The 22,438-nt window shown below is 42.2% G+C and overlaps 1 protein-coding gene and 1 long non-coding RNA gene across 13 annotated transcripts in view; one reads left to right on the top strand and one right to left on the bottom strand.

The window, feature by feature from the left end:
• Positions 1 to 22,438, top strand: part of LOC128895859 (neurogenic protein mastermind-like) — a 216,438-nt gene that overhangs the window by 81,629 nt on the left and 112,371 nt on the right. For 9 of the 12 annotated variants that reach the window (XM_054158870.1, XM_054158852.1, XM_054158862.1 and 6 more), the window contains one exon: positions 4,217 to 4,282. The exons of the other annotated variants lie outside the window; for them this stretch is intronic. In XM_054158870.1, coding sequence (XP_054014845.1) covers positions 4,217 to 4,282 — 66 coding nt within the window. The remainder of the gene's footprint in view (positions 1 to 4,216; positions 4,283 to 22,438) is intronic. 12 annotated transcript variants of the gene reach the window in all.
• Positions 9,832 to 22,321, bottom strand: LOC128896258 (uncharacterized). Its single transcript, XR_008461944.1, has 3 exons — positions 22,129 to 22,321; positions 11,791 to 11,926; positions 9,832 to 11,371 (listed from the first exon to the last, which is right to left on the bottom strand). It is a non-coding gene; the product is annotated as an uncharacterized LOC128896258 (long non-coding RNA).

Raw genomic sequence — 22,438 nt, 5'->3', positions numbered from 1 at the left:
CATATACGCGGCTTAACGATTCGTTATATCTCTTAGGATAACAGTCTCTTAACTTATTGGCTGTCAGATTAATACTTGTGAAACTTATTTTTATTGAATCTAAGGTTGTACTTATTTTTGCGATTTTCGCGAAATTCACGAACTCTACGCAGATCTATTTTCTTTAACACCTTGATTATTTCTTGAATTATTTCAAATCTTCAATGAGAATCCCTTTTTTATAGCAAATCTTGGTTCTCCATTGATCCGATATGATTAGTGTAATATCTTTCACATATGTTGCTGGAATCGAAAGCATTTGAGAATGGAGTTTCCCATTGAAGATTTTGAGAATTAATTTATTCAGTTCTTTAGTGAGAAGTCATGTCATCCATATATGGGTGATTAACGTGTTAATATCGAGTATTAATAATCTACCGCACAGAATTGAAGTCTGAAGTTGCCCGTTACTCGTACGAAAAATAATTTGCAAGGAAGGGTCAATACTCGCGTAGACCAAACCGACAAATGAAATTTTTAAAGAATACCCAGCGATAGAACGGCGGAGGAGTTTCGTTTCCGCGTCCTTTACGAAACCGAGAGCACGATATCGGTGGAATCCGCGTAAGACACATTGAGGAACGAGAAGAAATTCCTTTCTCCTTGTACCCGGAAACCGGTCGAGTCCCAACAGAGGCGGTATCGGTGATCTTCGCGTGGAATTCTCGTTTGTCAGACGTCAGCCAGCTACTCGACCGACCGTGACGATCGCGCGAGGCAGCAGCCACCGAGGGAACGATCCGATCGGAAATCCTCGCCGTTTTGTACGAGCCATCGGGCCTATCTGCCCCTATTAATCCGCCTAGCCCAGGATGACATCGAGTCGCGTTACCATCGACTCGTCGCGGAGCTCGAGGATTCGGGACCCGAGAAAAATCGATTTCTCGCGACACGATTCGTTCCATAGACCCCTAATACCGTCGAACAACACTATACAAGTGGAATTCGCGTTACAAGAAGAACCACAAAGGTTTCTAAAAATCTGAGTGTCACCACTGACGTAACATTGGAAATTATGCATGGCGCAGTGAAAGCGATCAGGTTTCGACCTTCTGCATCGATTTCTCGCGGCGGTCAGCGCATTTGCATAGGCGAGCTTTCGTTCTACGATTTCAATGGCTTCCGTTGCCAATGTTTCGCGAGGAACTCGCAGCGAATGGACTCTTTCTCGAAGCAAGCCTGTAGTTAAACAATCCCCCATGTCCAAAGTTGACACAATTCTAAAACAAGTCCCCAACGTTCCCTTCCCATCCCTTTTGGCGTTTCCGTCTGCAATTTTATTTCAATGCAAATCGATGCCGCCAGAAACAGCAACGACGACCGAGCCGTAAATCGCTGGTCGCGTATGCACCTGCGCATAAAGAAACGGTTCGAGCATACGTCGCGCAATACCAAAGAGGAAAGTCATGGTGACGCCGATGCGGCCCGTGCATAACTGCTCGTGGGTGGCATGGACCGTTCGTGCATGTGCAATTGCGAATGCGCGGCGATACAAAGCGCGTAAAGCGGTTTAGGATTCTGCGACATCGAGGAAACAGGTTGCTCAGCCTGTACTCGTGACACCCTGTGAGGGTACACGTAGGGTATACGAAGATGTACGTTTTCACGCGGATTCCGCCCTCTGAAAGTCGTTGACGGTGGCAAAGTAATAAGAAGCGGCTTAGCCGACAGATTGCCTGCTCATCCCCGCCTCGCGTAATGGAGGCTTCTTTTCCTAACCTAGCACGGCTTCTTTCGAACCTTCCTTGCCTGAGGTCTCTTTCCTTTCGATTTTGGCCTTCTTGGCTCGCCAGACCCTTCATGTGATGCGATGCCAACGAGGTAACTGAAGGAATTTAGGGTTCTACACTTGTCTCAGGCTTTAGTTCCCTTCTAACGGAAGTATATGGTGTGACTGAAGAGTAATTAGACAGGTTGAGTGTTTTTAATTGCAAACCAATATGATCTCTTTCGAGCCAACTAAATTTGAAGCAAAGAAATTGCCAGATTACGCTACAATCGTGACCATGGATTACATTTTGTCCAACGCTGCTTTCTACCATTCGAATGCTTAATCAGCAGAGGCTCTCTCGCCAGTAAAGAGATAGCGAAGGAAGAGTTGGTCTCGCAACGCCCCATACGCGCAGAGGATCGTATCGCCGCGGCCATTCTCTCGCAACGGTAGCAACAATTTCAAAACAACGTCGACTCGACCTCTGGCGACCCGTTCCGCCTTTTCCAACGTGTTCTCCTGCTTCCTATCGTTGGGTCGCGTCTCCGTCGCTCCGATCGCGGCGTTGCATCTTCCTGCACGTACTCGCGCACGCACGATTCGCGGTGGCCGCACACAGGGCTAAGCTTTCTCATTACGAAACGAGACTACGCGACTACGAAGGAGCGGGGACGCTGGAGTGCCAGCAGCGTCGCTTTAATGCGCGCCGGCGTGATATACGCGAGTGTACACGGATAAGAAACGGGAATGCGCACGCAGCTACCGCGAGGATCGCGTGACCGCGCGCACGCATCGCGAATTCTGCGAAAAATGTCGCAAACTTTTGTTTGCAACCTGTCGAAGAGGACGTACTTGGTTTCAGGTATGAAGAAAAGTATATGAATCGAGATTAAACCTTTGCACTTCTGAAATAAACAATTTTTGGTTTGAATATCTGTATGTATATTATCGGAATGAAATCAGTTTCTGGTCTGCGCAGATCCATTGAGTTGTCACGTGACCGCACACACGTGGCCGCATGCGCGTTACTCAATGCTCGCCTCGCTTCCCGCTTCTCGAACGAATGCTTGTCACGAGAATTCTTTTTCTTTCTCGTTTTGAAACAGTCCAACGAAGGAAATGCTGGCATATCGAGCACACTCGAAACATGTGTATCAAAACTTGTAGTACCACTACTTTTCTACGTATCCCCAACAATTGCTTCCTTAACTGCTATATATGTGTATCGCTCTCTTCGTATCTTTATCTCTCCAATAACAGTTTTTCAGCATATACTTTTCTTTTTCAATATCAGTTTTCTGCACTCCTACGCGAGAAGGTTAGCCACCCCTTAGTCAGGGTATGCGACAAGAAGCAAAGAGGTTGGGACTTGAATTGGGGGGTCAAAAGATTGCATCGCCGATACCGCGTGTTCGACACGCTGCAGAACACGTGTTTCGATGCGAGCCGAAGCGCATACATCCGCATAGGGAATCCCCTCGGGCATGCGCAGCGTCGAGCTCCACGGAACGATCTCGATTTCGAACTTCTGTTGGCCGAGAAACAACGCGTGTTTTCGTAAATGGAGCAACTCCTTTCAACCACGAATTCTAACGAAATCGAACGTCTCTTTCAGTGATGGATCTTGATTGATCGAAGTTTGATGCTGATTATTTCTAGGCAGGAACATACGCAGAACATACTTAGGTGAAAGTTTAACAGTGCTAAGTTATTTAATCTTTGCTAATAGTATTAAAGATGTCTTGAGCTTGCAAGGACAGTTTAGTCGATAAGAAAAAAAAAGAAAAATATTCTGAAAATGTAGGTCTATCTTTCAGGAAGTGACGGGGAGGCAGGGGTGCATCGTCTCGCTGAAAAAGTTCGTTTAACAGGTAAGAACGGTTGGCATTTCAAAATTCGCACGCCCGGAAATTGCGAGGCCGGCGCACCGAAGGTTATTGAAGTGCCAGCACAATAAGTCGCGGCATCGAATGGAATCGAAAGTGGGACGGCTTAATCCCAGCCGAAATCCGTTCTCGCGGCAAGATTCATTCTTCAATCCCCTTGGCACAACAATGGCTGCTCCTACTTCCGTTCTTGAACATATCATCCACTCCCGTTTTGCAATCGCGCCGATAAATGGACGACTTTTCTCTCTGTCCCTCTGATCACGTGGTTTAATTAACGGCACTCGCAACTTGGACGCGAATACGAGATTTGCCTTCACAGGACGATTTGGCTACGAATGACTAGAAACTTGAAACAGACAAAATTCTTATTTAAGTTAACAATTTTTAAAAACTATTCGTGAATGAACTACTTTTGATTTGTCATTTGAGAATTAATAATTATAATCTGAAGGGTGTCTATCAGGACAACGTAATAAATATTTTTTTTATATATTTAATATAAGTGTCTATATACTTTTATTGATTCTCTCCCATTAACTTAACTCTAACTTGAGTTTTCTTTTTTTTTTTCTTTTAGGTAAGTCGTGAAAAACTCAACATAGGCGAGGCTATAACTAATTTCAAAAGAAGTTTCTCATCGCAGGTATTTATCATAATAACTCATAGTTTAAAAACAGATATTAATCTATCCCATAATTTCAAACGTATAATCTGGTTATGTAACTATACACTCAGGGGAAAGAAAAATAAATTTTAAATTTACTGTTTTGAAAAATGTCAAATTATCACGGACTCAACTATAGAATAGTCCATGCGCGAGTCCCTTCGATCTAATCTCCACCGGTGCAGGATTCGTCGTCCAGCACAGGCCATCTGGTGGTCTCGTCTCCGCTGACGATGGCTGTAGTCTCGTTACTGAAAAGGAGGAAGGAAAAAAAATTGCGCTGTTGAAGCGCGAATCGATTCGCGGGTCAAGTACCCTGACCCCCCTGGTGTCTTTCTCCACGTCGCGCTGATTCCCCCCGGTAGGCGGGTAACTGTATCTCCAATTAAAGTCGGGGTGCCGGCCCGTTGAAGTCAATTTGTTTGAGTGGCGACGTTGGTCCAAGGGGGTTAGAGAAGGTAGCGTCGGATTCATGTCGTATCAACGAGCTCGGTTGCCAACCGCCCACGGCCAAATGCTTCAGCGTGTGCCGATCTCGGTGGCCCTAGGTTGCCGGTTCTTACGCCACTGGGATCGATATCCCGGGAGGCCAAACAGTAAACAGCCGGTTGGTCAGGATAGAGCCGGTGGTGGGGCTGCATAACATGGAGGCACCTACTGCCTTCACCCGCCTACTCTACCTACCACCATCACCTCTGCCCGCCACCCGACGCGGGGGACGAAAGAAGGATGCCGAGTGCCGCGCCGGAAGAACAGGCTAACCCTCTGCGAAGTAGGTGCGACGCTTTGGAATTAACGTACGAAACTGATGCATCGACTCACTGCGTGGAGCTGAGTATCTGTAGCGAGGCTCCAAGGAACCCTAAGTTCGCAATTTGAGAGAAAGCTGGTCCTAAAATGAGAAGAGTCGAGCCAAAGAAGAGACCCAGTCAGTGTCGTTCATTTAAAATGAATCAGAGGCAGTTATTAAAGTTATTGGCTAGTTGTCAAGTTATTAAATTTGAGCCATGAATTATCATTATTTGATATGGATCGTGAGAGTTTTAAAAGGCACAGGAATAGTAGCAGAAGGGTATATAGTCGGTAAAGTATAGTACTCTATCGGTAGGATTCGGTAATGAAGAGCGCTTGATCGATAACATACGGTATCCTATCGGTATGGAAGAGCGCTTGATGATAAGACAGGTTTCTCCTGGTAACATAGAGTACACTGTCGATAAATCTTTTATGTGACTCTACATTACCGATTCTCACGAACAAACGATACTACATCATCGATAAAGTGTTGTACCTTACCGATGTGATCGTTGAAGATCCTATGCTACCTAAGAATTGAATACACTTGAGTATAGCCCAGGAGGACTATGGAAGGTGAGGGAGCAGAAAGAAGCTTCATTGCGAACGACAGTGGCCGATAAATCAGGTACGGCTATTAACCGAATTGGGAAAACGCGTCCCCCGAGAAATACGCTGCGCTGGAGGTATGGATTTCCTCCCCTGTAGCGGGGTGGAAATTCCGGGAAACAAGTCGGCGGTGTCGAAGAAAAAAGTGGAAAGCTGCTCTTCGAGATGTATTCCCTTTCTCTCACTCTCTTCTGGGATGGTATCGCCACGCGGGGTTGGGTGGTGAGCTTTGTGAAGGAGTCTGGCGAGCTGGTGGGGATTTCGTCGTCGAGTGGTAACGGCTAAAGGTTGCCGAGGGTGGTTGATCTTCGCGCGTGAACGTGATCGCCAGAAAGGGATACCGACTCTGCCTCCCCCTCCCTGAAGTTCCATCAAAGTGACGCGGTGTAAGGGGGGAGGGGGAGAGTACGCGACGATATTTTTGCTCGACTTCTCGTGGTTTTCTCTTCTGACGTTCTTTAAAACGATCAGGGTGGAAATTTTTTCGCGGATCGCATTTAAACATGTTAAAAAAGTTCTAAAGGAATGCGGGGATTTGGTGACGAGCAGCTTCCGACGCGGGGCGTCCTTTGCGACGGGATAAATGTATTTAAATGGGGTTGTTTTTATTGGTCGCGGAGAGAAGGTTTATGGTCGACGATTCAACCCTTGTGGTATTCACGTTTCACGGAATGAAACAATCGAAATTAATGGTATGATGGAGGCCTGGTGATAATGCCACTAGAACGTGGATGACGATGTATAATGACAGCGTACAATTATGATAAGAACGATATATGTATGTATGTAGGATTCTCTATAAAGATTCCTTCATTTGGGGGCTCAGCCGGGATAGAGGATCGGACGGAAACGATAATACAGATATTGAACGATTAAAAGTATAAAGTTGTGCGCGATACAGTTGATCAGTTGTTGAGGTGTAGAGTACAATTTTCGCGTCGTGTTATTTAACCTCAATTTAACAAATTTAAGTTGGAAGATGCTGGCGAAGTGATAAGTTGATTACGCGTCAAACCAATAAGTTGTGAAGTTGTTGAACGAGGGACAGAAGTGCGGCGAACGAAATTGTCAACAGTTGCAAATGATTAAGTGTATAACGTTGTAGTGTATAAAAAAAAAAAAGAAGTTCTCGGTTGAGTTTTAGGTAAAAGTAGCTGTTTGCAATTACAAAGGTGTCTGACAAAGGTACAAACAATGATATTGGAAATAGTGAGAGTGAGTGTGATAACGGAAATAACACTCTCGTAGAAGTTACAGCACACAAGAAAGATGTAGTTAAACAGGCACGAGCGTTTAAAACGGAAGCTGCTAATCAAAAAGCGACAACTTCTATTTCACGCAGAACAAACAAGAATAACCCGGAAATAGCAACAAACAATCTACATAAATTAACATTAGAAATAGTTGATTCGTTGCCAATGAGCAGATATAAGAAAAGAATTCTATACGTATGATGATGACATGAAGATAGATACCCAATTTAATTACATTTATTTATAGTTCGTTCCATCATCTTAGCCGACAATGCTCTCTTTCGTTTCTTATCTCGTATCGACTTACGTATCGTTGTCTCCAGAGGTCGTTTATTCTTTCCTAACGTTCACCGTTAAAACGGGCGAGCGTAGCGGGCCATTCGTCGCGCCAATAGAAAAGACGAGCGAGCTCTAACCGACGACGTACGCAATCGACTTCGCGTTTTCCTACGCCCTCTTGAACGTTCAAGGGTTCGAGCTGCTCGGCTTACCTTCGCTGCTCTATCCACCCTTTTCCGCCGTGTAGCGACTCGTACCTTCGAGAATCTTCCTCCCTTCGTTCCCTACATCCGCGGAGCACGTAAGTTTTATTTTTATTTTTCCTTCGAATCCCCGACCCTTTCTTTCGTCGAACGATTTTCCAGAAGAGCTTTACACCGCTACACACGGATTTATCGAGGTAACGTATTCGAATCTCGCGGGTGAGATGTTTATTTTATTCCGTTTCGTTTACCGCCGAGTTTGTACCTTTTTAGGACGCGATAGTGTGGCACACGAAAGCTTATCATTCTAAATGGTGGAAATTTAATTTTAATCTTTCCTTGACTGTGACTATGACGATTGCTACGATGAGAATCTATAATAAAGATTATGATGGTAAGTGGAACTCTTTATAGGTTCCATATTTTTTTTTTTTTTTTTATAAAGTAGTGATTTTTTCAAAAAATAAAGAATACAGAGCCAGAACCGCGGCTGACATAAGTTTTCGACTAGATGGAAACCCATCTTCTTCTGATACGCGTGCATTGGCAAAGAATCTGATGAAACATATGGTAAAGCATCGCAATACGGATTTGAACGGAACAGGAATGTATTCGTCGTCTTATCTCTTCATTTCTCTATCCTGTACTCGATTCGTATACATCGACACCTTTTCGCGACAACCAGAACCTGCAACGAATATTTCCTCGCAACCTTTCTGGCCCTCTCTCTTCCTCGTCCCCGCTCGTCACCATTCAACCTTGATCGGTTTGTATTTTTCCGAAACCTATTTGTTTCCTCCGGTCGATCATCAGTTTCCCGATTTGCATCTCGATCTCCGATTTCCCTGGTGATCCGTCGGAACGAGCGCGTTTTCGAACGTGAAAAATGCAGCTACAGGAGTTTTATTCGACATGCGAGAATACACGAATTAATCCCGCTACGGCTACGATAAATGTAGAAACCCATTGTTATTTCGCCATTGTCGAAGAAGTAGATGTGTTTGGGGGGAAATTTCAAACTCACCTTTTGGCTTTTATTTATGGAACGTAGCAGAATGTATTTTCTAACCGAAAAACTAGTATCAGCTTTTTTTAGTTAAACGTGTATTACACGCTTTGCAAAGTTTTGCAGTTTTACATTTTAAAATTCTACATACTGTCCAAAACTTTACAATTTTCGATTCTGCTCGGTGTCTCAGAGTCAGAGTCCCAGAGTCTCAGAGTCTCAGAGTCTCAGAGTCTCAGAGTCTCAGAGTCTCAGAGTCTGAACCAGATACTCAGGTTCCGAGGCGGAGAATCAGGATTCGAGTTCAATCTCACAGCTGCAGATTCGCCCATCTATTATGTAACTCGTCTATCATCGAAGAAATACTTCTTTTCCAAAAGACAAAGCACAATTCATCCGATAAAGGGTTAAGGAATTTGTAATATACATTTGTAGTGAAGAGATGTGTTCTCTAAGTAACGATAACTGAAATCCGCGAACGGAGGACCTGGCAAAGATGGCTGATTTAGTGGAGCGAGAAGACGAAATGTGAGTATTCGTGGGCCGTGTCGGGTCTGTTCCCACACGGTCTAGTTAGCAACACAGTTTTCTGCATGGTTTACACGTGGAACGGACGATGCAACGAGAAGAGACGAATTAGAAATTTGTTCTACATACTTACACCAGTGTAAAGCTGACCGTTTCACGAGTATGATCTCTCGCTTCCCCATATCTAATGTCGCGTTCGTCACGCCCTTTTGTTTTTCATTCTAAACTCAACATAAACCATTCATTAAAGTGCCATAAATCCATCTATCTTTGACTGAAAATGTACACTAGATTTTGCAGTTCAATCGATTCAAAAATATTTTATATAAATTACTCTTCGTATATTTTTATATATTTATATATTTTTATAGGAACTAATACATTACCTCTATTTTGTGATAACAAATGAACTAAACAATCTGTAATAAACACTTGAGCTTTACATTTAATTGTCATTACAAATTTTCGCGTTAAAGTGTGACATTGGGTTCAACTCGATGCAGTTCACCGCGAAACGGGTCAATCTCAAGCGATTTCGTTCAAACGTCCTGGCAAACGCGAAACCGTGCTGCTACGAATGTAATACAGACACGGGCGCGTGGATCAAAGCGATGGACGAACCCTGTTCTCTCTGATGTTCGCCCTTAAGCCTGATTCGCACCGTGACGATTCATTTCGCTACTAAAGATTTATTATGTATATCGAAGGCGGGAAGACGTTCGAACAAATAAAATAAAAATCAAGTAAAAATTATTATTACTATTTATTTATTGTCGCATCAGCTGTTAAGCCATCAGCGACCACTATGAGTTAGATGTTCAACATTTATATACATATAAGACGAAACACTACAATGACTCAGGGTTAGCGATAGAATTTTATTCACTAATTATAATATTTACAATATTTACAATGTCTACACTCTCACTTGTAAATTAGGAAACGACGATTAAACCCTATTACTATTATTTCTTTATTTACACTCTAGATATCTTTCCAATTATTGTAAATCTTATTTCTCTGTATATTCTACACACGTGCTCTGTTATATTATATTCTCTCCTTCCGTCTCTCTCTACACAGAATCCGATTGGCGCGCGGAGCATAAGAAACGCGGCAAATCCAAATTCAAATTAAAGAAAGTATACTTTCTTTACATACATACCTGAGTCATAATATAATTAAAATAAATACAGAATAACTTATGATTAGAATAACTAATTCTTACACCTAACAATCATTTTATATAGCATAAAGCATAATAATTAAACGTATATTTTAGACGCTTGTAGTGTCTTGTTAATTCTTGTTTATATTTCTCTAGAAATTTTTGTCCTTTGCAAATAAGATATAACTTTTGATATGCATTTCTTGTTATCTAAGCTGGTCTTCAGGGTGGTTGGTTGCCTCAGCCTCGGATATACGAACTCGTAGCTCAGCCATGTATCCTCTAGCTCTCAGCAGCTGAGCTTAATACCCTCTAGCCTCCATTAGTTGAGTCCAGTATCCACTAGTCCTCAGTAGCTGAGCTCATGGAGGGGACAGCTAGTGGACCTCATTTATATAAACTACTCTGTCATCGGAATTGCCTTCGGATAAGTAAGGTTCTACCGTGCTTTCGTACACTACCTCTCCTCATACGCGATCGATATCAATCATTGTGTCATCCTAACCGAACGTTCCAAATTTCCCGTGCCCCATCTTTCCGGCAGTCCTCGTTTCAGGATTCCAAAGTAGAATGTTAATCCGCGTCGATCGGCGGCAGTTCCTCGGGACTCCTAGTGCTCGCCTTCTCTTCTCGCGAGTTTTTATTACGCTTGTTCCATATTTTCCGCTCCCGCTACCTCTCTCGTTCCTGGTTCATCCTCACCATCCCTTTTTCTCTGTTCTCCTTCGACGGTTGGTCTCTCGCTCGGTCGTTTCGCCACTCGTTTCTCCCCCCTATCGTATCGTGCCTGGTCTCCTTTCTACCCTCTGTGTTCACCCGATGGCGTTCCTCTCTCGTCTATCGTCACTCCATCCGTCCCTCTTTATCTTCCCCCGCGTCTCTTCCGCCTCTCTTCTCGCTGGGCTCCACACCTCCGCTTAATAATACACACCAGCCAGGCCACCCGCTACTACAACGGCACACCGGCGGCACCGACAGTATGGCATACCACTTTATTGATCTTCTTTCCCCGCTTTCACGGGTTTCAACCCGAATTTTCCACCACTTTATGCAAGCGTCGCCCTCCTGCCCGTTTACGCGCCCCTACGCTCCGGGATTCATCCCTTCGTCGTCGATAAATCGAACCGACCTAACGGCGAGCCATCGTGGAACAGTCGACGCTCCGAGTTCGAGGCGACGCGTTCCGAGGACTCGCGCTAGACCCACGAGGGATCGATTCGCAGGCGACTGGAAAATGGCAAATTTTTGGGCTTCTGTTATTTCGTGGAAAATAGATACACCGGAGAAATAATTCTTTTTGAAATAATACTGGTTATGCGTGGGTGCATATCTAATTAAATTAAATTTATTGATATTAACACATTCACGGTCGGCAGATATTTTACGTTTTTAATACCGAGTATTGATAAAAATAATAAAATTCTGAAACTGGACATCGGAAATTTTGTATCGTTACGGCGAAGATAAAAATTACAAAATATGTTTTGAAATATCAATGTTGTAAATATATATGTAGTGCATAAAGTAAAAAGATTTTCATAATTTGTTCATAACCAGGAATAGAATTTGAAGTGACGTGAATACACGTTGGCTGCCGGACTAAAACTCGTGAAAATTTCTACAGAGTTAAAATTGTACTGCCTCACCTTCGAAATTCATTTTTTTAGTTCCTTAATGAAAAGTCGTGTCATCCATTTCTACGTGACGTGTGGTCCAACGTGTTAAGGGAGCGAAGATCTGGTAGATCTATAACCTCCACCTTGCGTGTGTATATGTATTTTCCTAAAATTTACGAAGATCTACGAAATGACACGATACTTGTAAAACGTTTTCAAAGGGTGGCTCAAATGTTTGCTGGTTGTTCTCATTGAATAAAAAACGCTTGGTCAACATAGGTCCTCAGATCAATCCTCTCAGAGTAAACAGCGATTTTCTATTTCAATAATGTAATCCATCAGCGTCTATTCATTGCTTGCGGTAGAAAAACAGAGGATTATCGGAGATTTCGTGGGATTACTTGATCACTTTACTGTTTTTACCTGTTACAAAGGGTATTCTGTACCGTCGTTCATCCATTTCGGTACACGTTCGACCTCTTCGTCGAATTTTGTACTGTTTCAAAAATTCGCAAATAATTTGAATTATTGATGTATAAAATTGCTGTTTACGCTAAGTATTTTTATCTAATCAAATGATAAGCAGTCAAGTAATAACGAGCAAAGATTTCAACCACCATCGAAAAAGTATTCTTTGTGCAGTTCTGTTGTAATAGTCGTTTCTTCTCTGCATTTTGCCAGAATATTTGAATATTTCCAGAGAGCGATTGTTAAAACATTTCAGGCTTTTCTATTGATTTATTCATAATGGATCGGGCTTTTGATGTTTGCGAATAAAAATGTTACGCGATTGGGAAATGAAATTTCGATCGAAAAATTCCTGAGTTCCTGCAAAATATGCGAAAAAAAATCATATCGCACTGACACCGACCTATACGGTAGTCCATTAATCGATATAGTGCACCCATGCCGTGCCAAAAGGGTTGGCCTGATGGGACAAATTGTCTCTTGCGGGACTTCTGACAATGTACTCCAAGTAGTCCAACACTGGTAGTAGGTTCGTAAACTAGATTAGCGAACATCGGAGTTGATTAATTCGCGATGAGGGCAATATTATAAATTTGCCCTGAAAGAAGTTACAAGTTCAAATTTTCACGTCTCACTCATTCCAATGACTTACTCATTCCAATCGAACATCATCCTTTAATTCGATGGAAAAATAGCTGAAATAGTTTAACAGATAAAAAAAAATGACTATTCGATTAGATACCTACGCTATTAGATAGTTAGAGTAGCAACGTATCGAGAGCATTTGAAACGAATTGTAAAATCAAATTCGGACCATGACATCATCGACAGTGGGGCTTCGCTCGGTTTTTCATCCATCGCCTTCGAGAACGGTATTAAAACAGTCGATAACGGAATAAAGGCGCCACGATTTATTTCACGCAATCGTGGTAGTAGGCTTTCGTTGTACAACAATTCATTTACGTAACATTACGGGTTACATAATGCGCCGCAATTTTTCAGCGAAGCGAAAACACTTGTTCGTACAATACACAGGTATAATTAAACTGATCAATTCGGCAAATTCCCGACCGCCATTTAAAACAGCAGCCAAGGAAGAAAGGAAAGAAAAAAAAACGATAATTTAAAGCACTCAGGGATTGTTCTGGTTATTTACTTGCACCGCTTGTTCGCCGCAGCTAATTAATATTCGCGTTGTAACCTTAATGGAACGCGGAGCACTCGCGTTCCAAAGATCATGTATACCATACTGGAGGCACTGAAAACGATAACGTTATCGATAGGGGAGGTTTAATTTGGCGTATTAACGTAGGGTTGAGTGTTGTGGTTGAGGCTGAGATTAAACTAATGTAATCATTACTGAAAAAGTGATCGATTTCGATCGTTGGTATTAGAGATTTGTATGATATTGGAATATGTTATAGTCCATGCTAAATTAGGGAGGGTTTAAGTCATCACTTTTCTGGATTCGCAATTAAAACTTTGAGAGCTTGTGTTTCTTATACAATTATAAAACTGGACAAATGATGACTTAAACCGCCCCTAATTTTATGTGGACTTCAACATGCTTCAATATCGTCAAAATCACCCACATGGGTGTACTGCTGGCTCGCGAGAAGAATGAACTATGTACTTAAAATAACTATTTCAGTATAACTATAAATTGTATGATATGTATATTGAATACTGAAGTAAGTTTGATATTATGTTAAGAAGTATATTACTGTAATTGCTCCATTACCGAAAAAGGTTGCGCACCGCTGTTTACATCCTCTTTCGAACTTCCTTCCATCGTCCTTCGTTGTCTCCCCCCCCCCACGCTTTTCCCTCCCTCGTTGCAACGATGCCTACCCGTTGCTTTTAACCCCGGGAAAGAGAAACGCCAGCGAGATTCGTTGGAAAGATTTTTCGACTCGAACGGACGCCGGCGAGGAAAGTAAGGAGAAAATAAAGTTCTCCATCGAATATATCGTCCTCCACCTTATTCTTTTCTTCGAGCCGATCTATTTCCGTCGATGAGAACGGAATTCTCGTGACATTGCACTTGAACAAGATACCGTCTTTGTGTACTGTAAGTTCGTGGCTGGCCAACGTTTCACGGTGCGCACCGCGCTGACGCAGGTGTATCTCTGCAGTTTTGTTATCAAGCTAGCACAAAAAGCGTCGATAACGAGAACCGAACGCTCTTGTCGTTGCTCTACGAGTCTATACCTCGCGTTGATTCGTTCAGGAACTACGGCGCATTCCAATCGCGAGGAATCTTGTACTCCGTTTCCATTATTTTTTTATATATAAATATATATAAAACATTATGTTAAGAAAATTGTTTTTCTCTGTCTAGTTTATTGAATCATAAGTTGCTTATAGAGAAGCTTATCTACTGCATTTATGACCTAAGAATGGTATGTTTCAATGCAGTCAGGGCCTCTATGTAGAGAATGAGTAGTAGTGGTGTTTGTTTGGGACCGTTGGAAACGGTTGTAATGGCAACTGGCCAAACAGCAACGACTCCCACGAGACTCCACAGAATCTTAGATAACCTCGAACAAAATAGTTATCAGAAATATCTTAATAAATTTGTATTTATTTTGAAAGGGTGTACATTGTATTCAACTTAAGAAAGAATAATCTTTCTTTTTCTCGTTAAAACATCACACTCAATTTGTATTGGGTTGTCTGGGAAGTCCATGTCGATTTTTGATAGGTAGTACAGGTCTGAATATATCGGAATAATTGAAAACAAATAACATGTATGCATCCCTTAACAGGTGGATAGGTTGTGGAACAAGATGGTACCTATGTAATACAATAAATCTGCATCAAAATTTGAATGTGCCTTTGAGTTTTTCTTAAAAATTGGCACAAGCTTTCTGGACAACTCAATAAAAAGATTTATATTAATTTAAACCAACTACAATCGCAGTTTCAATAGTCTAACCACATTTAAACTACAATTTAATTTGTATCTTCTTTCTGTTGCAGGTAAGTGTTCCGCGGACTTTTTCGCACCTGTTCGTGAATTCTCGGGTAAGCTCAATTATCTTCCAAGCGATTAAATAATTTTATTTTTATTTATTTTTTTAATTCGATCGTCGTCGACATTACGCCTAGCTGTTTCTCATTCATGGTCAAGCCCCGTCGCTTATTTCCATGGAATCTCATTTACCGGGAACGGATCTGTTTAGCTGAGGCGACGAGCGTGATTCAGTTACGTAGATGCGCGATACACCGAGTGGCTCCGGGAGCCATAGTTGTATAAACACACTGTCAGGTCCCGCGCACACTTCTGTGCCTCTAATGAAAACAAGTAGGTAGTAGATGTCATTCCTCGGCAGTGATTCTCATCAATGTTCCGTGTGAAGCGTGTAATTAACCGGGAACGGCACGCCTAATCGACGGTGAATCTGACGTTAAATTGCAATCGGTGCACGGAGAAGGTGCCAATTAACGCAGAACTCGTGTTTCAAAGACTGGGGACAGCAAGGGAAATGGTTATTATTGCGACGATTCGCGTCACGAGATGTCATATCGCGGCCGCTAGGGTTCGTGGAACAGTCTCTAAGCTGGTATTTAAAATTATCTAGCACGCGAATGGGCTCTTTATAGACGATTCTGCTACCGGTATGTTAACATTATAGAATTGGAGGTTGCTATCTACATTGAAAACGATATATCTCTATAATATCCGTTCCACTGATAGCGTAATTCTCAACATAGTATTATCCTTTCGTAACACAAGACATCGCGTATGGAGCAAATGTTTTAATTCAAGAGAAATATGGATACCAAACCTTTTCAGCAATTTGCCCCTCGAACAGGTTCTTTTAACCTCCATATACGACCATACTCTTTCTTACAAGTATATCCACGTGCTATCTGCTCAAGAATATCGTTATCGCGTACATTTATTTTAGTAAACGCGACTGGAGGTGTCCAAGCGCGCGAAGATGCGATTAGGCCCGAATTTCGCGTTCAGCGTTTACCTTTTGGCGGCTCTCTGGGTAAACTCGACGTCGCGATCTCGCCGCGGACTTTCTTACTCGCACCAACGTCTAACGCGACGACTCGATTCTTTGTTCGCCAAAGGAATTCGCTGACGACAGGTTTCGCTGGAATCGCGCGATTACGCGCACGCCCCGAGATAAATCGGAGAACACCGACTGGCTAGCTTAGCGAACAGAGCGAGCGAATTACTGCGGGACACCGACGGGGAACAACCATGCGCGAGTAATTGAAATTTGTCATCCTTAAGGGGCTTTTTGCGACGAACTCTATGGAACGGTTGGCTCGTTAGCGCGGATGGCTGGCTCAGAGGGGAATAACACGAGCGCCGTACGCGTCGGAGATATAAAAATGTTTCTCGTATTGTATTTATTTTACTTACCTACCCTCGGGTTGCCTCCTTTTTGAACCTCGTTTATTCAACCCCAGCAATTCTCAACCTAGGAGGTCGCGCTCCAGAAATACACGTCTACGGACGAGGAAGTTTTAGGTTTTAATCGAAAGAAATTATGGAAAACGAGAGATTGAATATTAGTATACTTCTTTTTACCCCATTGTATAATTATTTTAAATCAACACAGCATATTTTCAATTGCTTGAGATTGTATACGTAAACGTGTAAATCTGTACAATTTTCTACAGTTTCGAATTCATGTGTCATCGTTCCTTTTAACTTTTTTACATTTTTACGTAATGCAATTTGTGATCGCACTGAGAATGAGAGAAGGTTGAGAGGCACTGATTTAGCGCGCGTATCTTGATACAGATTCGCGCAGCGTCGCGTTTTGTTGGTTAATATTTTTCACGTCGAGTTCGGTGTGTTCGCGGTCGATGATAAACTGGTTCATAATTTCCCGCGAGCCTGGAAGAATTAGGGGTTGCGTTACGTGGACAGCGCGTAAGAGTGAGGTAAATATTACGGTTGAAAGAAATAATGTGGATTTAATACAGTGATAATTTAATTATAAAAACGTTTGTCTGGTAGTTATCGTTTGTTTTGCGGAGTACTTTTTGCTCACGGGTCCTTTAGACCAATTTATAACCACTTTCATCCGTTTGAATGTACACTTTTATTTTAATTATTCCATAATTGATCCAAATTTTTTGTTAACAAGTTTATTTAATTGTCGAACTCTTTCGCTATAGGAAGAAGAAGGTGTTATAATCGAAATTGTACGCGCATTTTTATTTCCCGTTTCCGAGCTAATTAGTTTCTGATTTAAATACTTCGACTGTAATTGCGTTTACTTCGGTGCAACTGGAAAATTTCTACAGGGTGTCCCGTTAGTGGTGGTACAAACGAGCAGGAAATCATTCTACGATAAAAAATTGAATCGAAAATGTACAATAAAATTTTTTCATATGACGCTTTATTCTCGAAAAAAATAAGTTTGAAAGTTTGTCGATTTTGAGATTTGAAAGTTTCGAAGTCGAAGCTGAAAGTCGAAGTTTGAAAAATTTTCAAATATATTTTTTTCGAAAATAAAGCGACATATGAAATAATTTTATTTTACATTTTCGATTCAATTTTTCACGTAGAATCATTCCCTACTCGCTTTTACCACCAGTTACAGTACACCCTGTATAAGAATTAGTATTACACACTTATTTTTTATTATAGAAAATTCTAAAGGTACCACGATCGTCTGTTTAAAATCCTCAGAGCTTCGTGGCTCCAATCTTCGATCAAAAACACCTCGCTATCACGTTCGAACGGGCGCATCGAGGGGAACCTGATAAGTAACGCTTTTCGTCCGTTATCGCGGCAAGGCACGCGGGGTACAATAATTGGTAACGATAAATAGGAGCGCGACAGAAGGCGATGGGACGGAAAATCAGTCAGTTCTCCAACGGCGTATCGTCGAGGAGCTCGGGAGAGTAGTACTCTCGCATTCCGATGAACAGCAAACCCAGAAACAGGAGGGACTGGCAGGGTGACAAGTTGCGATGAGAGAAAAACCGAGGAGAAGGTGGATTGCTGGGAGAGAGAGGGACAAGAAAGACAGAGGGAGAGAGTGATCTCGCAAATCAGTAGAAGGCGGCATCGACCTCGCCTTTCTTCTTCTCTTTTCCTCCTTTTCCTCTACGAACATCGCTTTTTCTCTCTTTTCCAGCTCCGTTCCTCTCACGGAATCCTTTCTTCTGTGTGTGCATTGTGCGGATGATACCCGGTGCCTGGCTTCTTTTTCCGTGGCTGTGGGCGAAAACGAGCGCGGTAGATACCGTGGCGGTGGCGGAAAAAAGAGGTACGCGCGATCGGTATTCTCCCCCGCTCGGTCTTGCAGCGCGTTCGTTCTCCTTTCTTCCATGCATTTTCGAAAATAGTCTAACCTAAAAATATGCGGGAACGGCCGGCCGCTAGTCGACACGGAACGCCGTCTTTCTCGGAGAAAATTGCAATTTGTTCACTGCGATCGCTGGCCAAGCCTCGTGTTTGTCGTTGCTCGACCCACGTCACTAACGAGGGAACTGTCGCACGCTGATTTCCACGAAACTTTTGGATCTAATCGGTGGGTGTTGGAATGTTTACTATAATTCAATCTCTTATTTTACTACAAAAATAAATGTACTGAAAATATATGTACAATGTATACGTCTGTCACTACAGAATAACGAAAGAGAAAGTTTAGGATATGGACTACCCTCTTAAGTGCCTGAGGGGACTTTTCTTATAGTTTCCTAGAGCATAATCAGATGTGTGGAAACTGCAGTATATACTGGTAGAAATTCTTTCTACCTTTTTCTCATAACGTTTGTCGGTTAGTGTTGACCAGGTCCTCGTAGTGAAAAGATCTCAACTTAATCGTGACATTTTAGTAATAAAATCAACAATTTTAATTAATAAATTTAGTATTTTATTATTTCATTATACCACATTTCTAATAGTGAGTCTACGTAAGAATTATACTGTACTTTGTTGCTGGTAGATATTGAGCTTGAGAGAGAAACCACCCCTTGTATCAGAGCCACTCAAAAGTAGTATTGTATCGAAGGCCTCTAAATTAATGAAGAAAATTGTTTGAAGATATTTAAAAAATTAATGTGTTATTGAACTTTTTAGTAACTCTAGCGTGTCAGTCGCGACAGAGAAAAGGATAACGTTGATTGGATTCACGGATAGCGCTCCGCAAGTCTCGTTGACGCGAGAAACGAATCGAATTAAACATTAATTCCGCGTCGCCAACGTGTCACGAAGAATTCCGTTCTAGCAGCAAATAGAGTTCGGCACCGGATGCGATGCGAATGGAGAGTGTTGCATTGGAAATGGGCGACCACATTTATTCGATCTTTATTTCGCCTGAAATCGAGCAACGGTTTCACCCTTCGCAAAGTTTAATCCATAGGGTGCACGGTTGAAGGTGCTAGAGCAAGCGTGTCAAACTCATTTTGGCACGGGAGCCAATTTGTGCTTTGCTACCGTATACCATTCTCCGTGGATGTACAATTATTTACCAGCGGAGTGAAAAATATAAAACCCATACAATATGGTGTGTATCACGTACCAATTTCTCAATAGATTTATTTATTTATCATTAGTTTAAGACACCAATTAAATCAAGGATGTATAAATACCGAAGGAATAATTTATGTCGTGAAAAATAAAATAAAATAAAATTCGTGCATCAGGTTAACGTCTGAATTTCATGTATAACGTACGTCTTGAATCCTACACCTTGTATAGTTTAACCAGAAATATTTTGGAGCACTTCGTCGTGGCTTCGTCATCGCGTCCAATCGTCTCCCCTCGCGTTCATCGGGTTCGCGGTCCCTTAATCTCGCCTTATCTTTATTATGTTCTAAAATCGACCCGTAGTTTTTGAGCCGCTCCCCGATCGCTGACGGGTTACGTGTCCGTTAACGCTCGTGCTGATACCAGCATGTTTCACCGTCCAAACTGTTTATAGCCTCTTTGTAATCGTTTTTGTGTGTCACTTCGAAGTCCAATCATCGCGCTTGATTATCGAACGATTACGCGGAAAACTCGTCATGACTACGAAGGGAGATATTATCGCTCGTTGCAGTAAGGTGGGGAGGGGAGAGTTAAACTTTAAAAGTAAACACATTGAATCGTTTATCTTGAAAATTGCCATTAGATAGATAGTCTCTTGGTACGAGGCACGCTGCTTCAAAAAGTGCTGGAGAGAACCTGGCGCTTCTTAGACAGTATTCATTCCATTTTTTAGGACACAATATTATAAAACTTTAGAATGAACCATTAATAATGCATGACAAAATTGATGCAAGTATTCATAAATACAAAAATTGAGATCGATAATACCTTTCTTCCGTAATTAATACGCGAAGAAAGCCTAAATTTGCGTTCTCCAGACCAAACCACCCCCTGAACGCTGTTCAGCGTGGTTCACGATCATCAATTATTGGTCTGGTGATGTACGCACGAATCACCTTCGCAATACCGTGTCCGAACATTTAATTACAAACGTTGCTCCCTTGATCGACCGATGGTGATATTCGCACAATATCTGCACGCGACATCCGAGTTGTTAATATTACTTGCCGTTTGGAAGATGCATATCGTGGCTGGTAACGCTGTTCCAAATCTGATCGTTAATTACGGTACCACTTCGTGCAACTGCGATTATTACTTTACGTGGCGAAGTCGAGTATACCGTGACTAATGAAATTATTGGCGGAGCCAAGCGTTGCTCGTAAACATATCTGTAGATCGGAGCAAAAACCACGTTGTCAGTATGAATTTTGAATTTTGAAATACAGCTTTTCAGAATACACAATTTAAGGTCTAGAATTAGGTTTTCGGCACTCCAAACCGTGTTTTGTATGAAAATGCATATTTTATGCGCGAATATTGCACTTATCTGCAAGTCGCAAAAATTTGAGTACTTATCTGTTTGTTTGCGTATGGTGTCACGGTTGCGCGGATCTTTTAGAGTGGGTTGAGTATCACTGGCGGATTTGTAATAAGTGTAAGCGGATCGGTACAGATGCGTCGCTTGCAATGGTCCCGTTTGCGCGCTCGCGCACGTTCTCTTCTTGTCGAATCCCGGCGCACCGTGAAACCATGATGACGCAACGGAGAAGTGTTGGTTCAAAGCGCGGGCGACGTGTCGCGAATGCGCCTGTGTAAAAGCATCGCTGCCAGCTGCACGGCAGCCGATTAAGTCGCGGTCACGACTATACTACCCAAGGTGCGAACGATTTCTATGTTTCGGAGAAAGTTTCGCTGTCTCCGTCACGTTTGTCGAGGAATAATCGATGCCATTGCCTTTTTACCGCTCGAATCACTCGCAAACAACTCTGGTCACTATAAAATTCTAACGTAGCAAACAGCATAGGACCTCGAACTGTATAGTTCGAATTAATTAATAACGAGTTCCTCGGTAATGTATAAGGATTATTTATGTGTTTCGATGAATTAAATTTACACTTTAAGTCATTACTGATATCACGTTTCTTATTGTTATTTAAAACATTAAATGTCTATTATTTGGACCTGATCTAGTTAGCTCTGAGGTATAAGTTCGATTTTATAAACTTTACCAAGAAAAACGCGATGGATGATTTTTAGTATGAGTCACTTAGTCACTTACGCACTGATGTAGCGTAGTACTATCGGACCTATACACGGTAGATGTGTTATGGTACAGTCTTCCTTCGAGAAGGAGAGGTTCTCGAACTTTTGTAAAAATGTGTCGAATTTCATTTGAATAATAAACCACCGCAGATTTCATACATTTATAGCATGCTCGAATAGGATATGAAAAATATATATATCATTGATAAATATAAGAATGTTTAAAGCTCTTAGATATAACGTTACTAACATAAATACTACCATGTTTTAGAAACTTAACTTTACACAAACATATTGTGAAAGGGACAGTTCCAAATGAATTATCTATTAGACAATAAATATACCTTATGCTTTTTTACAAGTTGATCGAAATTTTGTATCGTAGGTGAGAATTCTGCCGAATCTGTGGTATAAAACGAGCAAGCAGGCGTAGCTCCAATCGTAACGGAGCACAGCGCGAATCGGAGTCGAAGTCGAAGTCGGATTTGCGACGAGTTGTCTCGGGTCGACTCGGGTTTGGGACGATCGTAGCCGAACGCGTGACTACGTGCGCGCTTCGCCACTGGCGTGCCGTAGCATTCGAGTTGAAACGAAACGAAACGAGACAAGACGACACGAGACGATACGGCACGAGACGATACGAGATGGGACGAG

This window comes from Hylaeus anthracinus, unplaced genomic scaffold (genome assembly GCF_026225885.1).
Source record: "Hylaeus anthracinus isolate JK02 unplaced genomic scaffold, UHH_iyHylAnth1.0_haploid 0, whole genome shotgun sequence".
In the NCBI taxonomy this organism is placed as follows: Eukaryota; Metazoa; Arthropoda; class Insecta; order Hymenoptera; family Colletidae; genus Hylaeus; species Hylaeus anthracinus.
This window is presented reverse-complemented; position numbering and strand designations above follow the sequence as displayed.